We start from the raw sequence: 19,590 nt of genomic DNA on the forward strand, positions 1-19,590 counted from the left end.
AATGAAGGGGCCGCGTCATTTCGAGACACCCAATACTTTCATACGCTTGGGAAAGCAGACCCCGTTGCAAAAGCAAGACTGGAAGTCTCTCGTGCTTCTTCGACAGCTTCAAGATTACATTCATCATTTCCATGTACCGAGTAATAGCGGCAGCTATTTTGTCCATTGGTACCCGGTACTACCTCTAGGCCCATCTTCAACGAGCCAACAGGAATGAGACCTGTCCAAGTTCTATTGGGTGCACTCCAACCATTCTGCCGATAACCGAACCGCTTGAGGTAGACCTGATATCTATCTAGGTAGTCAATATTCCTAGTTGAGTAACTAATGCGTCTCGCTAACTTTCCCAGAACAGCCACCCAGAGAGATATGAGATACGCTGGCTATCATCCACACAAGTGCTTATCCAATGCTATTTTGGTGACGACGTATTTGGCTGAAACTCAATATCAGCGAGGAGGTAGAATATATGGATTACAAATGCAATCCGAGAAGTCAGACGGACGAGCTGAGAAGCTGGCGGTATGGCTTGTAGGTGGCTTGGAAGAAAGCAGCTCTAGTTGGTGGTAACGCAGCGACAATGTGAACAGGTTGGACTGTCTAGGCTCTCCCCGCATTATAAGCGTAAATTAGGACGTCAGCTGTGGTATTATAAGAACAAAATATGTGAATCGATATGCAGAGTAAGGATACTGGTGTTACATCATCTCAGCATCAGCAATGGCTAGACGCATGACCGACGAGCCGTGTATAACTAAGAGCTCGTTCGCCTCTCCTTTCAGCTAAAGCTCGTTCACTATTGGCAGTTTTCCCTCTTCAATCACAATTGATATCCTACCCTTCACAGCGCGAATCACTCTCTAATAGTCAGGATGCCTTCCGGTAGCTGTTGGTGTGGAAACGTCAAGTACGAATTCGAAGGGGACACTGACAACGTGGTAGGTTTTGTTCAGGTTGACAAACATTTGCAGTATATATACTGAAGATGGTACAGATCCTGTGCCACTGCCTATCATGCAAAAAGATATCTGGCGCGCTTCATACGGCAAACATCCCCGTTGCGCGAGACAAATTGATCATCACTTCAGGGTCTCCAGCGTCTCACACTCACAAGCACGAAGATGGATTTCACTTGACTGTGTTCTTCTGTGACAGCTGTGGCTCGGTTCTCTACAAGCAGGCTGATGCGGATATGTTTGCACCAGTCTCTCTGGTTCAATCAGGAACGCTGGATGGCCCGGCCAAGGACAAGGTCAGCCGACCGTCGACGGAGTTGAATGTGAAGCTGAGGGCGTCTTGGTTGCCGGAAATTAGTGGTGCTGCTCAAAAGCAAGGATTTGAGTAAGTGTTGGGTATGCCAGGAAGGTGTTTGAAGATTGCTATGGAGCAGGTTCATCTGGTAGCCAGAATGATTGTAGCCTGAGAATGTAATATGGGCAGTTTCTATGGTTCACGATACGGGGGACGTCAAAACGGCCCACAAGGTCAACTAAACGAGTTTAAGCTGCATAAGCTTATGTGCTTCGGAAAACTAGCCTTTCTAGGTTGCGTTTCATCTGAGTTGTCAAACGGCAATAACAGAGCTGATGGGGTAGGACATGAAATACGCGTATGGAGAGTTCTCACCACATAAGAGTCGGGTAGCTGGCAGATCATGGAATCATATGACAAGAGAATCAGGTATTACCGAAGAAACTCGATTGCACATGTGCAGTTCGTAGCCCGATGGGGAAACATGGTTGATTAGAGATAGACGGACAACTAACTGCTCATCAAAAAGAATCTGTAACATATCCCGAAACTTTGCTCCCGCAGTTGTAGTGGAGTAGATTAAGGAGTGGCAGAGAGGCACACATTACAACTGGCTAATACTGGAAGAGCTCTTGTAGGAGGATCGCAGTTGTATCGGGGAGAAAGGAGACCCGACCAATCGTTGCGTGCGTCGCGTTTGCCGGAGCGATTTCTCTGCGACTTCCCAACCTTTTCTTCGATTACTCGGCAAGATGACCCCTCGCTTTATACCCGCAAGTATCACAAAATGTCTGTCAGTTCACGGTCTACTGGGCCATTTGGGTCTTTGGAAGAATATCTCAAAGCCCGAGACTCGCTTGGGAAGGCTGAAAAGGCTCACGGATACAAAAGTCTGATCCAAAGGACAGCCCTAGAATTGTCAGCTGAAGAAATTATCCGGCGCCTCAAAGCCTGGGAAGACAAAAATGTATACGGCATCAAGAGCGATGGCTCCGGACACGAGGCTGGGCATCGATTCTTTCACGGGCTGGATCTTGTCCCAGATGACAAACTGTTCGACATTGCTACCAAAGCCCCCAAGGGCTGTCTTTTGCATTGTCCTTACGACTGCCTGCTGCCTCCAGACACTGTCCTTGCCGATGCTCGGAATCAACCGAATCTCCACATCAAATCCTCAATTTGAAGTTTTTGGTCAGGTGATACCTTTGACTGAGTTGACGAACTTGTTCAGCAGGACTTATGTCGGTAGATCCTGGATGCGCTATTCAGACTTCTTGAAAAGGTTTCCAGGCGGCGCAGCCAAGGCAGAAGCTTGGCTCTATAAGCGGATGGTCTTGCAGCCGGATGACGCATATCATCCCAAGCAGACTGTCAACGGGTAAGCATGGGCAAGCAACATCAACGCGACTAAATCAGAGACCAAAGTTGCTAAGACGTTTTGATAGCATTTGGCAACAGTTTATCCGTGCAGTTACAGTCATTCGGTCCATGCTCGGTTACGAAACAGCTTACAGAGAGCATTTCCGAAGAGTGTTGTGGAAGTTTGCTCAAGATGGCATCATGTATGCCGAGATTCGAGTGGCACTCAATTACGGTTTCGCCATCAAGTCTGACGATGGTACCCGGGAGCTGAAACAAAAGGAGGCTTTGCAAATTCTCCAGCAGGTCTTCCGGGAAGAAACACCAAAGATTCATGCTGCAGAGCATGTATTCTACGCTGTCAAGGTCATTTACGCGTGTATGAGGTCTTCATCTCGAGAGGCGATGTTATGGTGCATGGACAACTGCATTGAGATGAAGCAACTGTTTCCCGATCTAATCTGTGGTGAGTTGCTAATATCGCCTGTTTGTGTGGTGTGTTTGGGATTAACAATTATGTACAGCATTCGATATGCAGGGACAAGGAGACATGGGACACCCGCTCTCTTATTGGGTTCCGGACCTCCTTGAAATGTGTGCCAGAATCACGGCGCTGAACCTTGACCTGCCCTTTATATTCCATGCCGGTGAGACGCTTGATCATGGAACTTGTACGACGTAATCCTCTTAGGCACCAAGCGCATTGGTCACGGCTTCAGCATCACTAAGCACCCACTTCTAATGCAGATTTGCAAAGAGAGGGAGATTGCTATTGAGACGTGCCCCATATCGAACGAAGTCTTGGGACTAGTCCATGGATTGTTGACACTTACAGCAAGGTCTAGGTTTGCAGTCGATGGGAGACATGAGAGGGCATCAATGGGTGTAAGGAGTTCAACCTCACGGTGACGCTTGTCCTCAACGGGGTGTGTGGTTTCTTTTCCTCGAATTCAACACTTGAGAGTGGCACTTATGGGAGCTACGACTCGACATTGGGTGGCAAGATACAGATTGAAACGGCGGGAACGTTTTACAGTTGAGATCTTCCCTCTTATATATTTTACCAGCTGTCCGGTCTATTAGACATTTCGAATGTATTTAGGTACCACATTGTTTCGACAGCTTTTCTGCATAACGACTCTACCTAGGTAACCGATAATCAACGAGCTATATGTCATCCCTAGACTCTGCTAGACCATACCATGTTCAACCAAACTATCAACAGTATCAATAACAGTATCATGCACGGGTCTTGGTGTCCACCCGAGTACTGCCTTTGCCTTCTCATTGTTGATCGGTCTGATGACATCAAGGACAGGCACCATCTGTCGAGCCGCCGGACTACATATAGCCGCCAGCTTGACAACCCAGGTCGGCAATTCAGCTGTCGGAATCTTTTTGGCCTTCTCAGGACGGCCTTCAGAAATAATCCGAGCAACATCGATAAGTGCCAAAGGGCTGCCGTCGCAGCTAGCAATGAACCTCTCATTCTTTGCCGCGGGATCAAGCATAGCCCGGATATGAAGATCTGCCAGGTCACGCACGTCCACCAAGTTGAAGTACGTCTTGGGACATCTAGGTATACTTCCGTCCATGAGTTTCTTGAAGAGGTCGATTGAGGAAGACATGTCGTTGCTCAAAAGAGGGCCAGAAATGCCGACGGGGTTGATGACGCTGAGTTCCAGATCGCCCCCTTCGGCTTCGATGAACGCCCAAGCAGCCTTTTCTGCCAGCGCCTTGCTCTTGTGGTATGCTGGCAGGCCATCCAAGACGGACCAGTCGGCCTCAGTAAACGGTTCTTGTCGATCCTTGTATCCATATCCAATCGCAGCAAATGACGAGGTGAATATCACCCTCTTGACATGAGCATCTCGTGCTGCCCTTAGAACACGCAAAGTCCCCTCCCTTGCTGGTACGATGAGCTCGTTCTCATCTTTTACCGCTTGTGCTGGAAACGGCGATGCAACATGATGGATGAAAGTACAGCCTTGGATGGCTTCCGACCAGCCTTGATCCTCAACCAGGTCGGCTGCGTGAAACGACAGGCGATCCAGGTTGACCGCGCCGGCTTTTTGTAGGGCTGACCGGATGTGCTGCTCTTTGGAAAGGCTTCGGAGGGTAGCTCGGACCGTGTGTCCGTCTTTCAGTAGCTTCAAGATCAAGTGAGAGGCTACAAAGCCAGAGCCACCGGTGACCAGAATTGTGGACATGGCAGCGAGAGGAGTCGAACGAATTTATGTAACACAAAGATGCGATGAGATGCAGTAGATGTTTATCGAGTTGAACGGCGATTATAGAACTCACATCTTGGAAGCTTGCTCCTTATTTATACTTCCTGGCTGAAGCATTGCTTTCATCGCTTGTTCCTATGGATTTCACTTGGCTGGGTATATGTCTGGATCTTGTCTTCATCTCGAGGTGTATTGCGCTGTGCGTAACCGCAATGAGTTAGCATTCTTGTCAGCAATCCCTTCTTTCAGGAGCGAGCAAGGGTGACTATTCCGAGAGCCTGATAGGGTTCAATCTTTCTCTGATCTGCATGAATCTTTCGAAGATCACATTGAATCGAGATGCTTTCAGTCTCTATTTGGGAGGCTGATTAGGCTAGTTTTCCGAGTGGTCCCAGCGTCCACGACATTGAGGTTGATGTTCATTTCGCTCGAAATGGCTAGTTTTCCGACGAAGCCCACCGCAAGATGAAACCGGGGCATCGCGCGTCACACACACACACAACACACACACATATATATATATCACGCATGACTGGAAGGAAGGTAGACGTTCATCTTTCTCTTGGTACCATTTTAGGGAAAATCTTCCAGAATAAAGTGTATTCGCCAGGTGTTTTGCCCCCCTTACAAAAATTATTGTCTCTAGTACTGACGCAGCATTCCTTTTCCTGCACTTCCGATCAAAGTACATATCCAATAGCTTCATACATCATGACCACTATGACTTTCTAACCAAAGAATTGCCAATCAATTCCACCATGAACAAGAGAGGACGCTTTAATAAGAGCAGATGTCGGCAGTGGCGGGCGAGCTGGCCTGGCCCCAATCCCAGCTGGGGTTCAAGACGGACGTAGGGCGCAGGTTGTTGTACGACCAGAACTGGTAGTCGGAGTTGCGGTAGTCATCACCGGAAGTAGGAGGGCAAGTGTTCTTGAAGGCCGAAGTGTACCAGTCCTGGTGGACGGAGTGGTGGAACTTGCCAAAGTAGAACTTGCCGTGGTCGAGGTTCTTCTGCGAGAAAGCTTCCCAGTCATCGTCGCTGTGGCAGACAAGGTTAGCGACTATGCCTCTATCTTTCGGAGTCGTGGTTGACTTGCCCCTGGAAGGTATCGTTGACATCGGACCAGGCAATGTGCACGTGGTTTCCATCTATCGCGTTGGGATCAGCATGAGCACAATCGCAGACATCTGAAGGTGAAGTGCAGAATACAACATACCCTGCTCCATGATGGCTGACTCGCGAACGTAGGTGTTGCCGCCGTCCGGGCTGGTGAACCTCATGACAATGCCCTCCCAGTCGCTCTTGTGGCCCGTGTCTTTCTTGAAGTACACGTAGTAGATGATACGCCACGAAGGGTCCGAACCAGATGAGTCTCCGTTGCAGTAAGCCGCCCTCCAATACGTGGGAATCGTGCCGAAGGGCTCCCCCGGAACGTTGCCGTAGAAGGTGTTGGCTCCCTGCCAGGTGGGCTGCTGAGGGCATCCGTGTGCCAGCGCATTGATGTTGCAGTTGTCGGCATCCACGCCGTTTGTCTGGTTGCCTTCGCCGTCCTCGGCAGCGGAGGGCATGCAGGTGCCTGAGGCCATGTACCACATCGGCGCCGCGGCCTGAGCTGCTGCCAGACCACCATTCTGGGTGAAGTCGCTGGCGGAAATCGGGGTGTTTGCCAGAGCAGACTTGGCTGCGAGCAGCAGCAGAGGAACGACCTTGGAGAAACCCATCGTGACGATGGCAAATGGTGCAGACGAGGGGCGTTGTGCTTGGCTGGCGATGAAGATGCGGATGAGGTGCCAAGACGTCAAGACATTGGCGGCGTTGATCAGTCTTTATATACGGCCTCCCCTTTCCATACCATCTCTGAGGAAGCGCCTTTGCTAGTTCTCACGTCCGACGGAGGATACCGCCATTCATCTCGACGATGGGCTCAAATAGGAAGGAGAATCGCCGGCCGTGTCGATCCCCGTTGACGAAGCTCGTTCTGCCACCTTCTGCTTTGGCCTTGCCCACAAGTCGTCAACTGGGCAAACGTCGGTCGTTGCCTTTTTGCATAGGTACTATCACCGGTTCGTTTCCACGTTTTCGAACCCTTGGCCGATTGAAGGGTATTGAAGTCTTGCCGGAAAGCGGAATGCATCGAGTGGGTTCATAGCTGAGAGAGGGGCATGGGCTGCCAGGGGGCTATCGGCTCGTGGCCCGCAAAGAAGAACAGGGACTCTTCATTTGGCTGATGCGATTCGAGGCCTCAAGATGGATCTGATAGTATTAAGGAAGACGTCTCATGACTAGTGAAGGCTGGGCTGGTAGAACTATTCCACCGACATCTTTCTTGTTCGTGTAAGTACCATTGACGTTCGCTTCGCGCGCTAGGGCTTACTGTCGAGATGCGGCCCTGTGGGCCATTCTAGATGAGATGCGATGGTTGCTGGCACGTGTAAACGACCGTGGTCTGAACGGCAAGCTGCCTCGGGTGTTTTTGGTGGAGGTAAACGATGCCGGATTTGCCGTGGGAAAAATCTGGCGAAGACGAACAGACAGGCAGGCCATTCTTTGCAATAGCAAGTCTCAGTTGATACGCAAGGCAAACATATCCATCGCCGAGCCACGCTGGGAATGCCGTGAGGAGGAGGTTGATGGACTCAGAGGTCCTGCCAGAAACAGGGGAGAGCTATGCCGAAAGGCAGTTGAATACAGTCGAAGACTCATACGGTGATGGACTGCTAGCGTGGCAGCTAAAGAGAGCCAAGACTGAACCCTAGTCGAAGCTGTATAAAGAGGGAATAGATCAAAGGATCAGTGACAGTTCGAAAGTCCCGACAAGGGACTCGGCTTACGATGGATCTGCGGTCGACTCACAGTGGCGCATTCCAGCAGGGTCGTTCTCGATTTTGTCAAGCCTCAGGTTCCTGCATTAGCAGACCGCGAATACGAATGATCAACAAACTTGGCCTGCTTAGAGAAAGAGAAGTTGTTCCGTCCTTCTGTAATTGGTGGGATAAAGTGAACCTAGAAGCCATCAAAGCCGTCCCATTCCCGAGCTGTCACATGCAAGGGTCAAAAGGCAGTGAAGGGAAGCAGGGAACTGCCAGATGGATGTCTACGTACGTACGTGAATAACATGAGTGTTCATATTGATGTAGTCTATCTACCTAGTACTTGATATGTCGTCTGCTTTTCGAGCACGCCTGAATGCTGGCTACCTACCTAGGTATCGTAGTATTCGAGGATTCCCTTTTCTTTCCTCCGACTGACTCGCTCACATAAGGGTCTACCTGACTAAGCGGGCTGCATAGTGATGACATAATCAGTGCTCTTTTATCACCCAAATTCTGATGATAACCTCATGTAGTTCCACCATTAGGAGGCAGCACCACTTCACTGAAGAGTGGCTCTGCGTGGAGCGTCATCATCCATATCCCGCCTCCGGACATGAGCTCCCTCGAGGAATCATCGCCACTGGGCGCACAATGGTTCCCCGTTGGGCTCGCTTCAACCTTTCCCGATCTCGGCTACGACGAGGACAATCTGGCAAAGTACAGAGCATGTGGTGGACCAGAGCTTAGGCCTGGATGCAAAGTCTTTCAAGTACCAAGAGACGATAGTTCACAGAGCGCGGAAATTGATATCCGAGAAGACGGCACCCTACAGCGTTCAGAGATGAAGGGGTTAAAGGACCAGGTTCTCGTGTTCCAATACAAGGGGAAATTTCACGCCGTTGATCATGTGAGTCCAACTCGTAGTGTGACGGTGACGGACAGCTTATGGAACCCATAATGACTTGTGAATATATAAGAAATGCCCTCATTCATTGTATCCCCTTTCTCAAGGCATTCCCTTCGACATTGAGGATTTCGGCATCGTCTTCAGTGCCGGATTGACATGTCCAAAGCATGGCTGGTCGTTTGATCTCTTCAACGGCGCGGCTGACCGTGGCAGCTATGAGCTTGGTGTTTGGGAGACGCAGTTGCGCGAAGTCAAAAGCTCGGAGGAGCCGCCAGATGCCAACGGCGAAGTCAGCAAAAGCTCCAATGCCGTAGAAAAAGAGGTGTGGGTAAGGCGAAGACGGCGAATTGGATAGATCGAATCGGATAGATCATGTATTGTAGTGGGATATGTGCGTATAGACGGTGCATGGATATGCATATTGGTCAATGGGAATTGCTTCAGCAATACCAATATAGATACTATAGAAGTCAATTATGGGTAACTCAGACTTGAACCTCTGCACGCACTACATCTATTCGTGTACATACACAGCGAGAGTATAATAGTACCGTGCCTTCTGAATATGGCATCGGTAGACCTATGGACACTAACACTAGGTACGAGAGGCTCGGCTGGTGGACACATTCCATTTATCCTTCTTCATTCTGTCTAGAAGAACAGAGACATACCTCCATCAACTACGATGCTTGTTCCGTTGATGTAGCTGGACAGCCCGCTGGCCAGGAACACGACAGTGTTGGCCACCTCTTCCGGCGCACCCGTTCGTCCAAGTGGAACAGCATCCAGCAGAGACTTGTAAAACGGATAGTTGTCTCTCTTGACAATTTGATACTGGCTCCACTGGACCGTACCATCAGGTAACGTAAGGTTGGGAGTCTCAATAGATCCCGGAGCAATAGAATTGATTCGAATGCCAAGAGGACCCAGTTTGCGAGCATAATCCTTGGCTAGGACGGCTTGAGCTCTTTTGAAGGTAGAGTAAGGAGAGCCTGGGACGGAATGCCTGGCTTCAAAGCCCGCCATGGAGCTGATGACCACCATGGACGCATTCTCAGAAGCCTTGGCCCTTTCTTCTAGGTAAGGAATCGATACCTCGATCAAGGTGACCAAGCCCATGATGTCTGCCCGGAAGCTCTTCTCCCAGGCTTCGGTGGTTGCTTCGCTAATCAACGGGGATGCTATGCAGAAGGTTTCTGTTAGATGCGGCGCCCTTGTACGAACGTTCTATAGAGCTTACCATTAGCAATGACTGCATCAATTCGACCGAACTCTTTGGCTGCCTGGTTCACCCAAGCTTTCATCTCGTCGGGGTTCCCAATGTCGACAGCCGAGCCGATGGCACGAGCACCATTTGCAGCGCCCTTGAAGAGCGAGAATTCGTCTCCGCGGATTGAACGCGCACAGAAAGAGACGTTTGCTCCTTCAGCAAGAAATAGTTCCACGATAGATCCGCCAATGCCCTTTGAGCCGCCTTTCAGGGCTCTATCAGTAGAGGTACACAACAACATATCTATAGGTGTCTAACCTGTGACCAAGACATGCTTGTTGGCAAAGTTGCTGGAGAAGGGAGACATTTTGGCTTCAATATAGCAAAGATGAAACTATGTCAAGAGGAGGTTCGATAGAATACAGCTTGATAAATTTTAGATGCTCATTGATTGTCCTATGCATGGCAATTGGACTCCCTCTATATATATTTGCAATTTACGAAACCCACCGCCTTCTCTGCTGTTCTATTCATCCCCAGTCAGTGTCCACTCGAACCATTCAGATTTTTAATATTCTCATTATCCCCGACCCTTTCCACCCCGGTTAGGCTTTGAGTGAGCTGATTTTGTCTGTTTACCCTATGAGGCAACAGAACGTGTGGGGTTGGTGTTTGCACATTAATTTGACTACCTCCGAGACGGGCTTTGCTGTAGAATGAGCCGTTCGATGCGGCTTGGTACCATCAAACCATGTAATTGCTAAGCCTAAGAGCCGAAATCCGCTGGTTTATGACTAGAAGAGTCTAGGATTTCCGCCTCCGAACGTCTCATGAAACGAAGCATACCGTACGGGCATTTACTGCTCGTTATTGATACGCCTACTAATTGGCAAACTCCGAACATGGGTGTCAACCACGCTTGACCAGCTAAACCCAGATGGGTGACCGCGCGGGACATGTTTTGGGTGTGGCGGACATTCCCCCTTTGCTGACGCAATGCTCCTAGTCCAACAACTCATTCATTCCTCAAAGGCCGATCAATATTGACAGCAGTTGACTTGTTCAATCTTCGGTCTTTCTTCTCGTTATTGTCACCATGAGCCGTTCAACCGAAACGTGTTGGACCTGTCGGATCCGCAAGAAGAGATGCGATCGGAAGCAGCCGGCGTGCAGCGCCTGTCGTTCGCTCGATATCACCTGCTATGCTGGCAATAGCCGCCCAAGATGGGTTGATAATGCCATTGAGCGAGAAAAAATTGCAGACCGAATCAAGGCTCAAGTCAAAGAAAAGTCAGAACGTCGGCGTGAGAAGAGCTACGTGAAAGTGATGCCCTTGGGAAGAGTAAGCAAGCCAAAAGATACCACCATTGTCGCAGCACATTGCGGAAAACATCGGCCTCTGGAAAGAGAAAAGTCGAGTCCAAATGTCGAAGCACCAAGTCAAGCACCTCCTGTTACCGAATGTCAGGGCTGTGCGAAAAACGGTTCACCATCGTCCATCGAACGTAACCGAGCTCAGATACAGTCAACTAATCCCGGTCTACTCGGAATCTTCGAAGACATCGACGTCGATCTTGAGATTACTTTTCTAGACTACGCTTTTCCTTTTCTGTTCCCTTTTTATCGTCCCTCGTTATACGAAGGAGGACGAGGCTGGCTATTGGCAACTCTGAGGAAAAGCATGCCGCTGTTCCACACGGCCATGGGCTTCAGCACTTACTTCTTCACGCTCGCCATGACGGACATTGCAAATGAAGGACACGACACCTGCAGAGCCATTGTCGAGGGAAAACTCACGTCTCATGTGGACACTGCAATCAAAGCCATGAGAAAGGGCATCGAAGATCTCGGAGCTGCTCAAACGCCCCCGTCAATATTCGAGAGAGCGCACCTCATGGAAGGCGTTGTCCAGCTGCTGGTGTATGAGACGAATATTGCGGGCAGTACGGAATGGGGCATTCATCTCAATGCCGCTGTGTCTCTGTTCAGAGAAATATTCGAAATGCGAAGTGACCGAGATGGCAGGAAGGATCTTGAATCAGTGCTAGACATGATGCAGAGATCTGAATGGTCAACTGTGACTATCAAGCACAGGATCTGGAATCCCGACCAGGGTGCCTTTCTCTTTCACGTCGCTTTCCTTGTCTTTATAGACATCATTTCGGCAACCATACGGGGGAATTCTGCAATGCTACGGGACTATTTCCCGCTCTTGATGAATGGCAAACCAAATGCAGAGAACCCGCGTCAACACTTGGACTTGGAAGCCTTCGTCGGCTGCCAAAGCTGGATTCTTCTCCTCATCGCTGACATTGCTGCCCTGGTGGAGGGGAAGAAGCAGGGCCAAGTATCTCGCGACTACCTACTCGTTGAAGGGAATAGGATTGCGGAGAAACTACGAGATGGCATAACCAATCTTGGTGCTAAACTGGGCAAACCGGTGCCTACAACAAATCGTCTTTTCCAGACCTATTCCAACCCTGAGGCTCTTCCACAAGCTCATGATACCACGTCGCATAGCTTGATATGGGCACACGCAGCCGTCCTTTATCTGTTCGTAACTACGTCTGGATGGCAGGACAAGCACGGCATTGTCCAGGAAAACGTGACATCGGCTCTCCAGCTTTTGGACGAGGTTTCCTCTCCAGCGGTTTTACGCAGCCTCGCATGGCCGTTCTGCGTCATCGGCTGCCTTGCCTCAGCAGACCAAGAAGCAACCTTCTGGCGAATTGCGTCCAGAATGGGTCCTTTATCGGCATTCGGCACACTCTATGAATCGTTGAAGATCATGGAGCGAGTTTGGAGTACCCGCGGGGAAAGAGATGTGGAAAACTGGGATTTCTCGTACTGCTTCCGTATACTAGGATCAATACCTCTGCTTATCTGATAGCCTCTTCAGCTTCCAATACACGCATTCGGTTCAGAACACAATGAATGACAATCGTCATTACTCTAATGCCCCTTCCAAGCTCCAACAATCTCGCTCAACTTGGTAGTCTTGATCTCAGGGAACTTGTCATTCAGGCTCTTGTCCTCGGGCACGTCCAGCCTGCCCTCGACAATCCACAACGAGAAGAGCGCAAAGAGCGCCTGCAACATCTGCTTAGGGAAGACTGGGTAGATCTTGTGGTGCGAGGGCAATTCTGTAATTTCTCCCTTTGCGAGTTTCTCAACGGGATCATACTTGACGTCGAACTTTGCGCCTGCAATGCAGTCAGTCATCACCCGAGGCTCTCGTGGGTCCAATGTATGTGGATAGTGAGCATACCTCTGGCTTCCTCTGCAAGTGCAAGAAGCTTGTTGAAGGTTAATCTCTCTCCGTAGATGTAGGTCACTTCCTCCCACTTGGGGAGGCTCAGAGACGCAACGGTAAACTTGGCCACGTCTTGCGTGTACGTAAAAGCCAGGACCTCGTTGCCCGTGCCGGGAATAGCAGCAGCTTTGTTTGCCACGTCGACAACGAAGAAGAGCGGATGCAGATATGTCTTGACGTGAGGGTACCCGTAGTAGTCCATGAAGTAGCCGTTGGCAACTCGAGTCCATTCCAAGTTGGTCTTGCGAAGCTCAATGATTGTGTCTTCTCGTACCTGGTAGATTGGAGAACTGGAAGAGGAGAGAACTGTTAATGTTCCAACTCCGAAACTGAGGCCAGAGGAAATGGACTCTTACGCGGAAGTGTGAGGGGCACCCCATTCGCTGGCGACAAAGCGTTTAACTGTGCCAGACTGGCTGGCTGCCTTGACTAGGTTGACCTGAGCCGTGCCAGAGGTAGAGTCCATCACGGAAATGGTAGAGATGATGACTTCCACGTTGTTGCTGGCGAGTTTCTGCGCGGTCTCCGCCACATTGCTGTAGTCGACTGCAACAACCGGTGCTGTCTCATCTTGCTCTTCAGGGACCTACGTCATTTGACTTAGTCGCATTCTTTATCTCATTTAGGGACAATCTTGTATAAAGCTACAGCTTACCTTGCGAGCCAGGACAATGACACTGTAGAGGGGGGACTTCTTCAGCTCATCGACAATAGTACGGCCAACGCTGCCAGTACCGCCGGCGACTGCAATAACCTTCGACATGTTTGCGATCTTGGTGTTTGGCGCTTTGAGGACTTGTAAGGTGGTATTGCTGGAACTGCTGTTGCTGTGGTGTTTGACTCGAGCAAAGTTATTCGAATACTGCGGAACTTCCAGCGCTTAAATAGCCATCTCAGAGCCTCGAAGATGCTCAACGCGCGTCCCTGTTGCATCACATAGCATCTCCTTTGATTTCTAATTTCTGCCTTCATCAACTGATTCTCTTTAGTTTCGTCGATGTTGAGGATTCTCTGTCGATGGTTGGTTGCGACAGCTTCGCCGCGCGGAGGCCCAATCCGGTAAGGGGGCGGCAGGATGCTGTTCCGCGTCAGTTGCGACGCCACCCTCTGCTCGAAAAGGAACGATGGATTCAGACCTTGTTACCCGAATGATCCGTGTTCTCTGTCTTTATTCGTTCTCCCCTTGTCCGTTGCATACATTACCTGAGCCTATCTGATGGAATTCGATATTGTCCGGTAAATTGCGGTTATCCCACAAAATGACGGAGCTGCGGAGTTGAAAGGCTTCGGTGTCGGAGTACTACATACATGTAGACAGGGCTTCGCCATCAATTATGGAGAATCGTGCGTAAATGCACACACCTTCAAGATAGGCTCCAGTGAGACATGCGAAAGAAGAAGGGGAAACATTGGCTGCATGTCATGGCCAGTATGGAAACGACGATAATGAGATATGACTGCGATCTCCAGCCTTCAGCCAGCTCGGGCGACCACTCAGTGTATCCCGTATCTTTCTCACCTTGGCGTGAAACCAAGCTGATGGACCTTATAATACTGTGCAATTGCTGCTCCGACTGTTGACAATTTGCCTTGCAAGGTAATGAATACATCCCATCCTACATTGGTGTAGTTGGAGTATACAATATTGGAACTCCTTTTCTTCATCTGTAGTCGGTGGTTGATTGTCGCTACAGTCTTCCAACCATCTCTTGACGTCTGGCCTCTTTTGCTACCCGGGACACCACCGTCTGGAGAATCTTTGCCTTCCGCAACGCCACTCCCGGAGGCAAAAAGAACAACATTCCACATCCATTGGAATGCCCTCAAATGCAGATTACATGTTAAGTGCCTAAAAGCTTGATGCAGTTGCTGCAGGACTGGCAAAACCAGGCGCCAAAGATGGCATGAACTTCACTTTGACGGCCCCCTGGGTAGGCCAAGAGATTTTCAGCGGCTCGGACAACTAGACAAAGGACAATGCGAGAAGAACACTGTCGTGCGTGAAATCATAAACATGTTCTTCGAAAACGGCAACGGCATTACCAGCATCGACGATATCGCCAGCGCGAGGGAAGCGGCCAAGCTGGGACGATTGAGGTAAAGAGTGGCTGCTCAGCGACAACTGAACAAGGAAGTTGAGCGAGAGGTGGAGGAGGCAATCAAACTAGGTGTCGTGGCGCTGCTACTATTTATCATCCACGACGAATTTAGCATGGGGGGAGTATGAAGTGTTAGAGGTAGTCGAGCATCTTGCGAGCATCCTGCGAGAGCCAAAGCCTCAGCGACGGACGAGACAAATGCACCGTGACGAGAAGGATCATACGAAGCAAACCGATTCTATTGGCGACGGGGAGATGGCCATGTCACATTGCGTTAACTCCTAAGGTCTTCCAAATTCCATCCTATTCCTGGTTCCCTTCCATGGAAATCCTCTTATAACTCGCATACTATCGCCGAACTTCGAGATACTCTTCGAACAAGACGAATCTGGCCACCATAACAAGTTATCTCCGATGGGGACTCCGGCCAATTCTGCTGTAATCGCCGAGTCGCCGGCGCCTTGCATCCACTTTCCGCTCCAGTCCGCCCGCGTCCGCTCCCGCCCGCTCCCGGTCCGCTCGCCAAGACAAATAATTCGTGCCAAAACATCAGAAAAGCTGCTTCATCAGGAGTCCTCCCTCAACATGTGGAGGGGCCTAAGAGGAAACGCGGCGTGAGTTGAGTCATACCGAAGCCTCGAGATCGAGATGATGGGGTAATGGGGAGATGGGGGAAGATGGAGGCGTTGTCTCGAGTCTCGGATGGCTTGAGCCATGGGGTATAAAGGGAGGACAAACCACCTCGCTTGAAGATGGCGTATCAGTCTGTTTCCATAGCACCAACATACCAAAAAACACCTTGAATAGCCGACCCATCACAGAAACCGCACAAAGACACCGTCATACCAACAATGGCTCCTCAAACTTGGCTCATCACCGGCGCCTCCTCAGGCCTCGGCCTCCATCTCGCTCTCGTCGCCGCAAAGCAAGGCAACAAGGTCATCGCCACAACTCGATCCCCCGGGAAGGTTCAAAACATCACGGACAAGAACATTCACGTCGCCCGTCTCGACCAGAATGAGCCCCTGGAACAGATCAAGGCCGACATGGACGCCATCATCGGCGCCCACGGCCCCATCGACGTCGTCGTCAACTGCGCCGCCTACGTCCACACAGGCATCATCGAGGACCTCACCCCCGAGGACACGTACGCGCAATTTCACACGAACGTCTTTGGCGCCATCAACGTCTACCGGGCTGTCCTCCCTCATCTCAGAGCTAAGCGGTCAGGAACACTGGTGACGATCGGATCAATGGCCGCTTGGTTCGTTCACCCCGCGGCAAGCCTGTACAACGCCTCCAAGGCAGCTCTTCGATGGCTCAGCATCGGACTCGCCAGCGAGGTCAAGCACCTGGGCATCAAGCACCTGCTTGTTGAGCCGGGCCGCTTCCGCACGGATTTGTTGAAGCAGACGGGCAACTTCAGGACATCCAATGGCAGCAATGGAATCGAAGACTACAAAGAAATCAGCCAGGCAGTCAAGGAAAACATTGCTCGCGAGGACCACAAGCAGCCTGGTGATCCTGTCAAGGGTGCCCAAGTCATCTACGACGTCGTTACCTCTACTGGTGTGGCCGAAGGCAAGGAGATGCCCTCATTCTTGCCCCTGGGGCCCGATGCGATCCAGGAAATCACTGCATCGGCACAGGCAGCGATTGACATCTGCCGGGAATGGACGGAGATTGCCAGCTCAACGGACTTGGATGAATGATAAATCAAGTAGCATGTACTTACTATTACATGAAGCAATGTTGGAAACGAATAAATAGCCCTCAGTTTAGTCAATCGAATTCTTTCTTCTCAGCGAGTTCCATCATCCTCCTCGCCGTGTCAAGCCTCAACTTGGCCTCCCTCTCTTTTAACTGCTTGGTGTATCCTTCACCCAGTTCCTCCATACATCCGATTCGTCGTACTACAATCTCTCCCGACTGCATTGGAATCTTCTTCGCCCAATCAAGAGCCTCTTCCGCGTCCTTGGTTCGGACAATCCACCAACCACAAAGATGAGTCTCAGTAGCGACATTGAAAGGTCCTGGAGTCACATCCGGGAGGCTGTCTGTTGAGTACTTCAGCCGATAGCTGTCAATTGAAGTTGGTCGGAGGCCTTCAGCCTCGAGTAAGATGCCCGCATCGTTCAGCTCTTCGTTGTATTTGCACATCGCCTCGAAGATTTCCGGCGATATTTCACAGGGCGGCGCTTCAGCCATTGCGTTGGCCTTCATGAGGTATATGAACCGAGGCATTTTGGAGTGCGCGTTGTCAGTTGACTGTAAGTGAAAGGGTTCAATGGCGAGGGTAGTCGCATCGTGGGAGACTGAAGCAGCTGCTTAGTATGCGTATATAACCATTATATCATAGTGTGATATATTAGGAGGCAAAAGCAGGCAGCGACCCCTCAAAGTGCGCGAGAGGCGTCGATTTAGAGCAGAAATGACGAAAAGTGGCGGCGATGGTTCGTCGTATCAACTTTGTGAACAAACTCACGTTTTCAAGCATAATCCTAGCTCGACCATTCAGAAAACGGTCAGTTGACCTGTTCACTGTGCAGAAATTTTCACCGGAGGTATTACCAACACGAATCATTTCCGATGTCTAACATAACTACACCCGCCCAATATCATCCAGATTCAAACAGCTGTGCTCATATATGGGCCCCGTATTCACAGCGCTGCCTTCCAAAGCACAGCTTTTATCTGCCGCACCAACTCAAGCTTCTCATCTCCTGCCAAAGGGCATCATCCATAGCCTAGTTAGTTGCTCCCACATGTACATGCTTTGTCAAGGCGGTACTCAAAGGCAAAGTCATAGTCAGAGTCTTCATCGCTGATTGTAATCTTCCGAGTTCCTAAGAAGACATTATCAGAACTTTATCTGTCAAGAAAGAAAACTCGCATTGGCATACCTCTCGGGATCTTGAATGATCCCCAGAATCCGTCATTTGCAATACTGCGTAGAGCACCGGCAGCTCCCGATCCCACGTTGATCCTGTTGATGTGGTCCCTCTTGTACTTGTCTTTTCCTAGGGTGAGTCTTCCATGCGTACTGCCGATTTCTTTACCATCCGCGTAAATCGTGTATTGTTCAGACGTCGTCTCAGTGTCAGCAATCGTAAGTACGAGATCAGTGTCGTACTGCCCCACGTCAATCTCTCCCTGTTGGCCTAGTCTCTTATTGGAGACCCCTCGAGTCCAAGGCACAAGTTCTCTGCCTACACATGGCTTATAGGAGGAGCATGATCCGTAAAAGAGTATCATGGTACCGCTCTGAGAGGTGTACCAAACATCGTCCGCGACGGTCCCTAATCGCGTTTGTTAGCACTTCGAAGACCAGTTTGCTCGCTTCGGATGACCACTCACCAGCAGGGATCAGAAAGTCCACGCCAGAGCTATGCGGTATGATCTTCTTGCCATTGATGTAGAGGGTCAAATCGCCTTCAGCAAGCCTTGTCACCCACATATCGAAGGGGTATACATAATGAGGAAGTTGCTTGTTGGGATTGGGCAGGATCATCTTCTCATGGCCTGTGGAGATCAGTCTCTTCGGATTGCCGTCGTTCTTTAGAGATAGTCATTTGTAAGGAGATTTATCGAGTGGGCAGTCCCACCATTCTCTGGCCGGGCTAGAGGGTTGGGACTGGCGCTCCCTCAGCACTTTTTGTTCATCTCGGTAGATCTTCTCAAAGAGGTTGATGCTCGTTTCCAGGGAGTTCAGGTGGTATCGAACGAAAGAGTCCAGATGTAACTCATCGTGGGGAAAACATTCCGCAAACGCTTGGCGGAGGAGTGTCTCCATCTTGGCAGACTGTATGGCCTTTGCACAAACCGAAGACTTGCATAGTCCCGTCGGCATGGGAGGAGCAGGAGGACCTAATCACTCTTGTGTGAGCTCTATCGAACAGATATCCTTGTGGTCATGTTCTCACATTTGGGTGGCGGCAGTACGCAACCGCCGTTTTTCACCTGGAAGCCTTTCAAGCAGCATCCCCATTTCCCCGTCTCCATATTTCGGTGGAACGTTTCGAGATCCTCGCTAGAGCTGCATATATCCGAGACCTTGGCGCATTTCCACGCTCCGTTGACTTGCTGGGCAACTTGGCCTACTCCTATGTCAGTAACGTGATATCTTTGTGGCTCCCATCAACTGTTTGACAAACCTTTTTCGCGACAATATTCGGCCTTGTATCAACGCAACGTCAGAACAACGACTTCTCAGGTGGTAAACTAGACTCACTATTCCTGCAGGCGGCGATGCTGTGATCGATATGGCCGTGGGAAATAGGGCAAAGATCCCTAGGAGCGGTGAAACCTTCATGTTGGGTGTAGTCTTCGGAGAAAGCTGGTTGAGGAGAATAACTGATCGTAGTAGGCTTGAGACTGACCAGGAAAGATGTTTTATAGCAACATTT

At 50.2% G+C, this 19,590-nt stretch overlaps 10 protein-coding genes across 10 annotated transcripts; 5 read left to right on the forward strand and 5 right to left on the reverse strand.

Moving 5' to 3' along the window:
* Positions 1-872: 872 nt before the first annotated feature.
* CCMA1212_007502 (uncharacterized protein) lies at positions 873-1,345 on the forward strand (the record flags this gene model as incomplete). Its single annotated transcript, XM_073704669.1, has 2 exons — positions 873-938; positions 995-1,345. The coding sequence occupies 2 exons, from the start codon at positions 873-875 to the stop codon at positions 1,343-1,345; spliced, it is 417 nt and encodes a 138-aa protein (XP_073556810.1).
* Positions 1,346-1,891: 546 nt separating this feature from the next.
* CCMA1212_007503 (Adenosine deaminase CECR1-A) lies at positions 1,892-3,479 on the forward strand (the record flags this gene model as incomplete). Its single annotated transcript, XM_073704670.1, has 6 exons — positions 1,892-2,304; positions 2,333-2,629; positions 2,697-3,076; positions 3,135-3,281; positions 3,302-3,420; positions 3,456-3,479. Coding segments are annotated over 6 exons (1,380 nt in total), but the record flags the coding sequence as incomplete, so codon positions are not given.
* Positions 3,480-3,800: 321 nt separating this feature from the next.
* CCMA1212_007504 (Dihydroflavonol-4-reductase) lies at positions 3,801-4,820 on the reverse strand (the record flags this gene model as incomplete). The annotated part of the gene is made up of 1 exon (XM_073704671.1): positions 3,801-4,820. The coding sequence occupies one exon, from the start codon at positions 4,818-4,820 to the stop codon at positions 3,801-3,803; it is 1,020 nt and encodes a 339-aa protein (XP_073556812.1).
* Positions 4,821-5,618: 798 nt separating this feature from the next.
* CCMA1212_007505 (uncharacterized protein) lies at positions 5,619-6,563 on the reverse strand (the record flags this gene model as incomplete). The annotated part of the gene is made up of 2 exons (XM_073704672.1): positions 5,619-5,880; positions 6,028-6,563. 2 exons carry the CDS (start codon positions 6,561-6,563, stop codon positions 5,619-5,621), a joined length of 798 nt encoding a protein of 265 aa, XP_073556813.1.
* A 1,625-nt stretch (positions 6,564-8,188) lies between these two features.
* CCMA1212_007506 (uncharacterized protein) lies at positions 8,189-8,917 on the forward strand (the record flags this gene model as incomplete). The annotated part of the gene is made up of 2 exons (XM_073704673.1): positions 8,189-8,562; positions 8,633-8,917. Exons 1-2 carry the CDS (start codon positions 8,269-8,271, stop codon positions 8,915-8,917), a joined length of 579 nt encoding a protein of 192 aa, XP_073556814.1. The 5' UTR covers positions 8,189-8,268.
* A 296-nt stretch (positions 8,918-9,213) lies between these two features.
* Positions 9,214-10,144, reverse strand: CCMA1212_007507 (3-oxoacyl reductase; the record flags this gene model as incomplete). Its single annotated transcript, XM_073704674.1, has 3 exons — positions 10,091-10,144; positions 9,803-10,036; positions 9,214-9,758 (listed from the first exon to the last, which is right to left on the reverse strand). Exons 1-3 carry the CDS (start codon positions 10,137-10,139, stop codon positions 9,214-9,216), a joined length of 828 nt encoding a protein of 275 aa, XP_073556815.1. The 5' UTR covers positions 10,140-10,144.
* A 724-nt stretch (positions 10,145-10,868) lies between these two features.
* On the forward strand, positions 10,869-12,659 carry CCMA1212_007508 (uncharacterized protein; the record flags this gene model as incomplete). The annotated part of the gene is made up of 1 exon (XM_073704675.1): positions 10,869-12,659. One exon carries the CDS (start codon positions 10,869-10,871, stop codon positions 12,657-12,659), a length of 1,791 nt encoding a protein of 596 aa, XP_073557035.1.
* A 65-nt stretch (positions 12,660-12,724) lies between these two features.
* CCMA1212_007509 (uncharacterized protein) lies at positions 12,725-13,848 on the reverse strand (the record flags this gene model as incomplete). The annotated part of the gene is made up of 4 exons (XM_073704676.1): positions 12,725-12,975; positions 13,041-13,375; positions 13,442-13,671; positions 13,741-13,848. 4 exons carry the CDS (start codon positions 13,846-13,848, stop codon positions 12,725-12,727), a joined length of 924 nt encoding a protein of 307 aa, XP_073557036.1.
* A 2,187-nt stretch (positions 13,849-16,035) lies between these two features.
* CCMA1212_007510 (putative oxidoreductase) lies at positions 16,036-16,896 on the forward strand (the record flags this gene model as incomplete). The annotated part of the gene is made up of 1 exon (XM_073704677.1): positions 16,036-16,896. One exon carries the CDS (start codon positions 16,036-16,038, stop codon positions 16,894-16,896), a length of 861 nt encoding a protein of 286 aa, XP_073556821.1.
* Positions 16,897-16,966: 70 nt separating this feature from the next.
* On the reverse strand, positions 16,967-19,496 carry CCMA1212_007511 (uncharacterized protein; the record flags this gene model as incomplete). The annotated part of the gene is made up of 8 exons (XM_073704678.1): positions 16,967-17,499; positions 17,956-18,030; positions 18,088-18,483; positions 18,542-18,740; positions 18,837-19,051; positions 19,108-19,281; positions 19,339-19,360; positions 19,416-19,496. 8 exons carry the CDS (start codon positions 19,494-19,496, stop codon positions 16,967-16,969), a joined length of 1,695 nt encoding a protein of 564 aa, XP_073556820.1.
* Positions 19,497-19,590: the final 94 nt, after the last annotated feature.

This window comes from Trichoderma ghanense (assembly GCF_004382785.1).
Source record: "Trichoderma ghanense strain CCMA-1212 chromosome Unknown scaffold_9, whole genome shotgun sequence".
Lineage (NCBI taxonomy): Eukaryota > Fungi > Ascomycota > Sordariomycetes > Hypocreales > Hypocreaceae > Trichoderma > Trichoderma ghanense.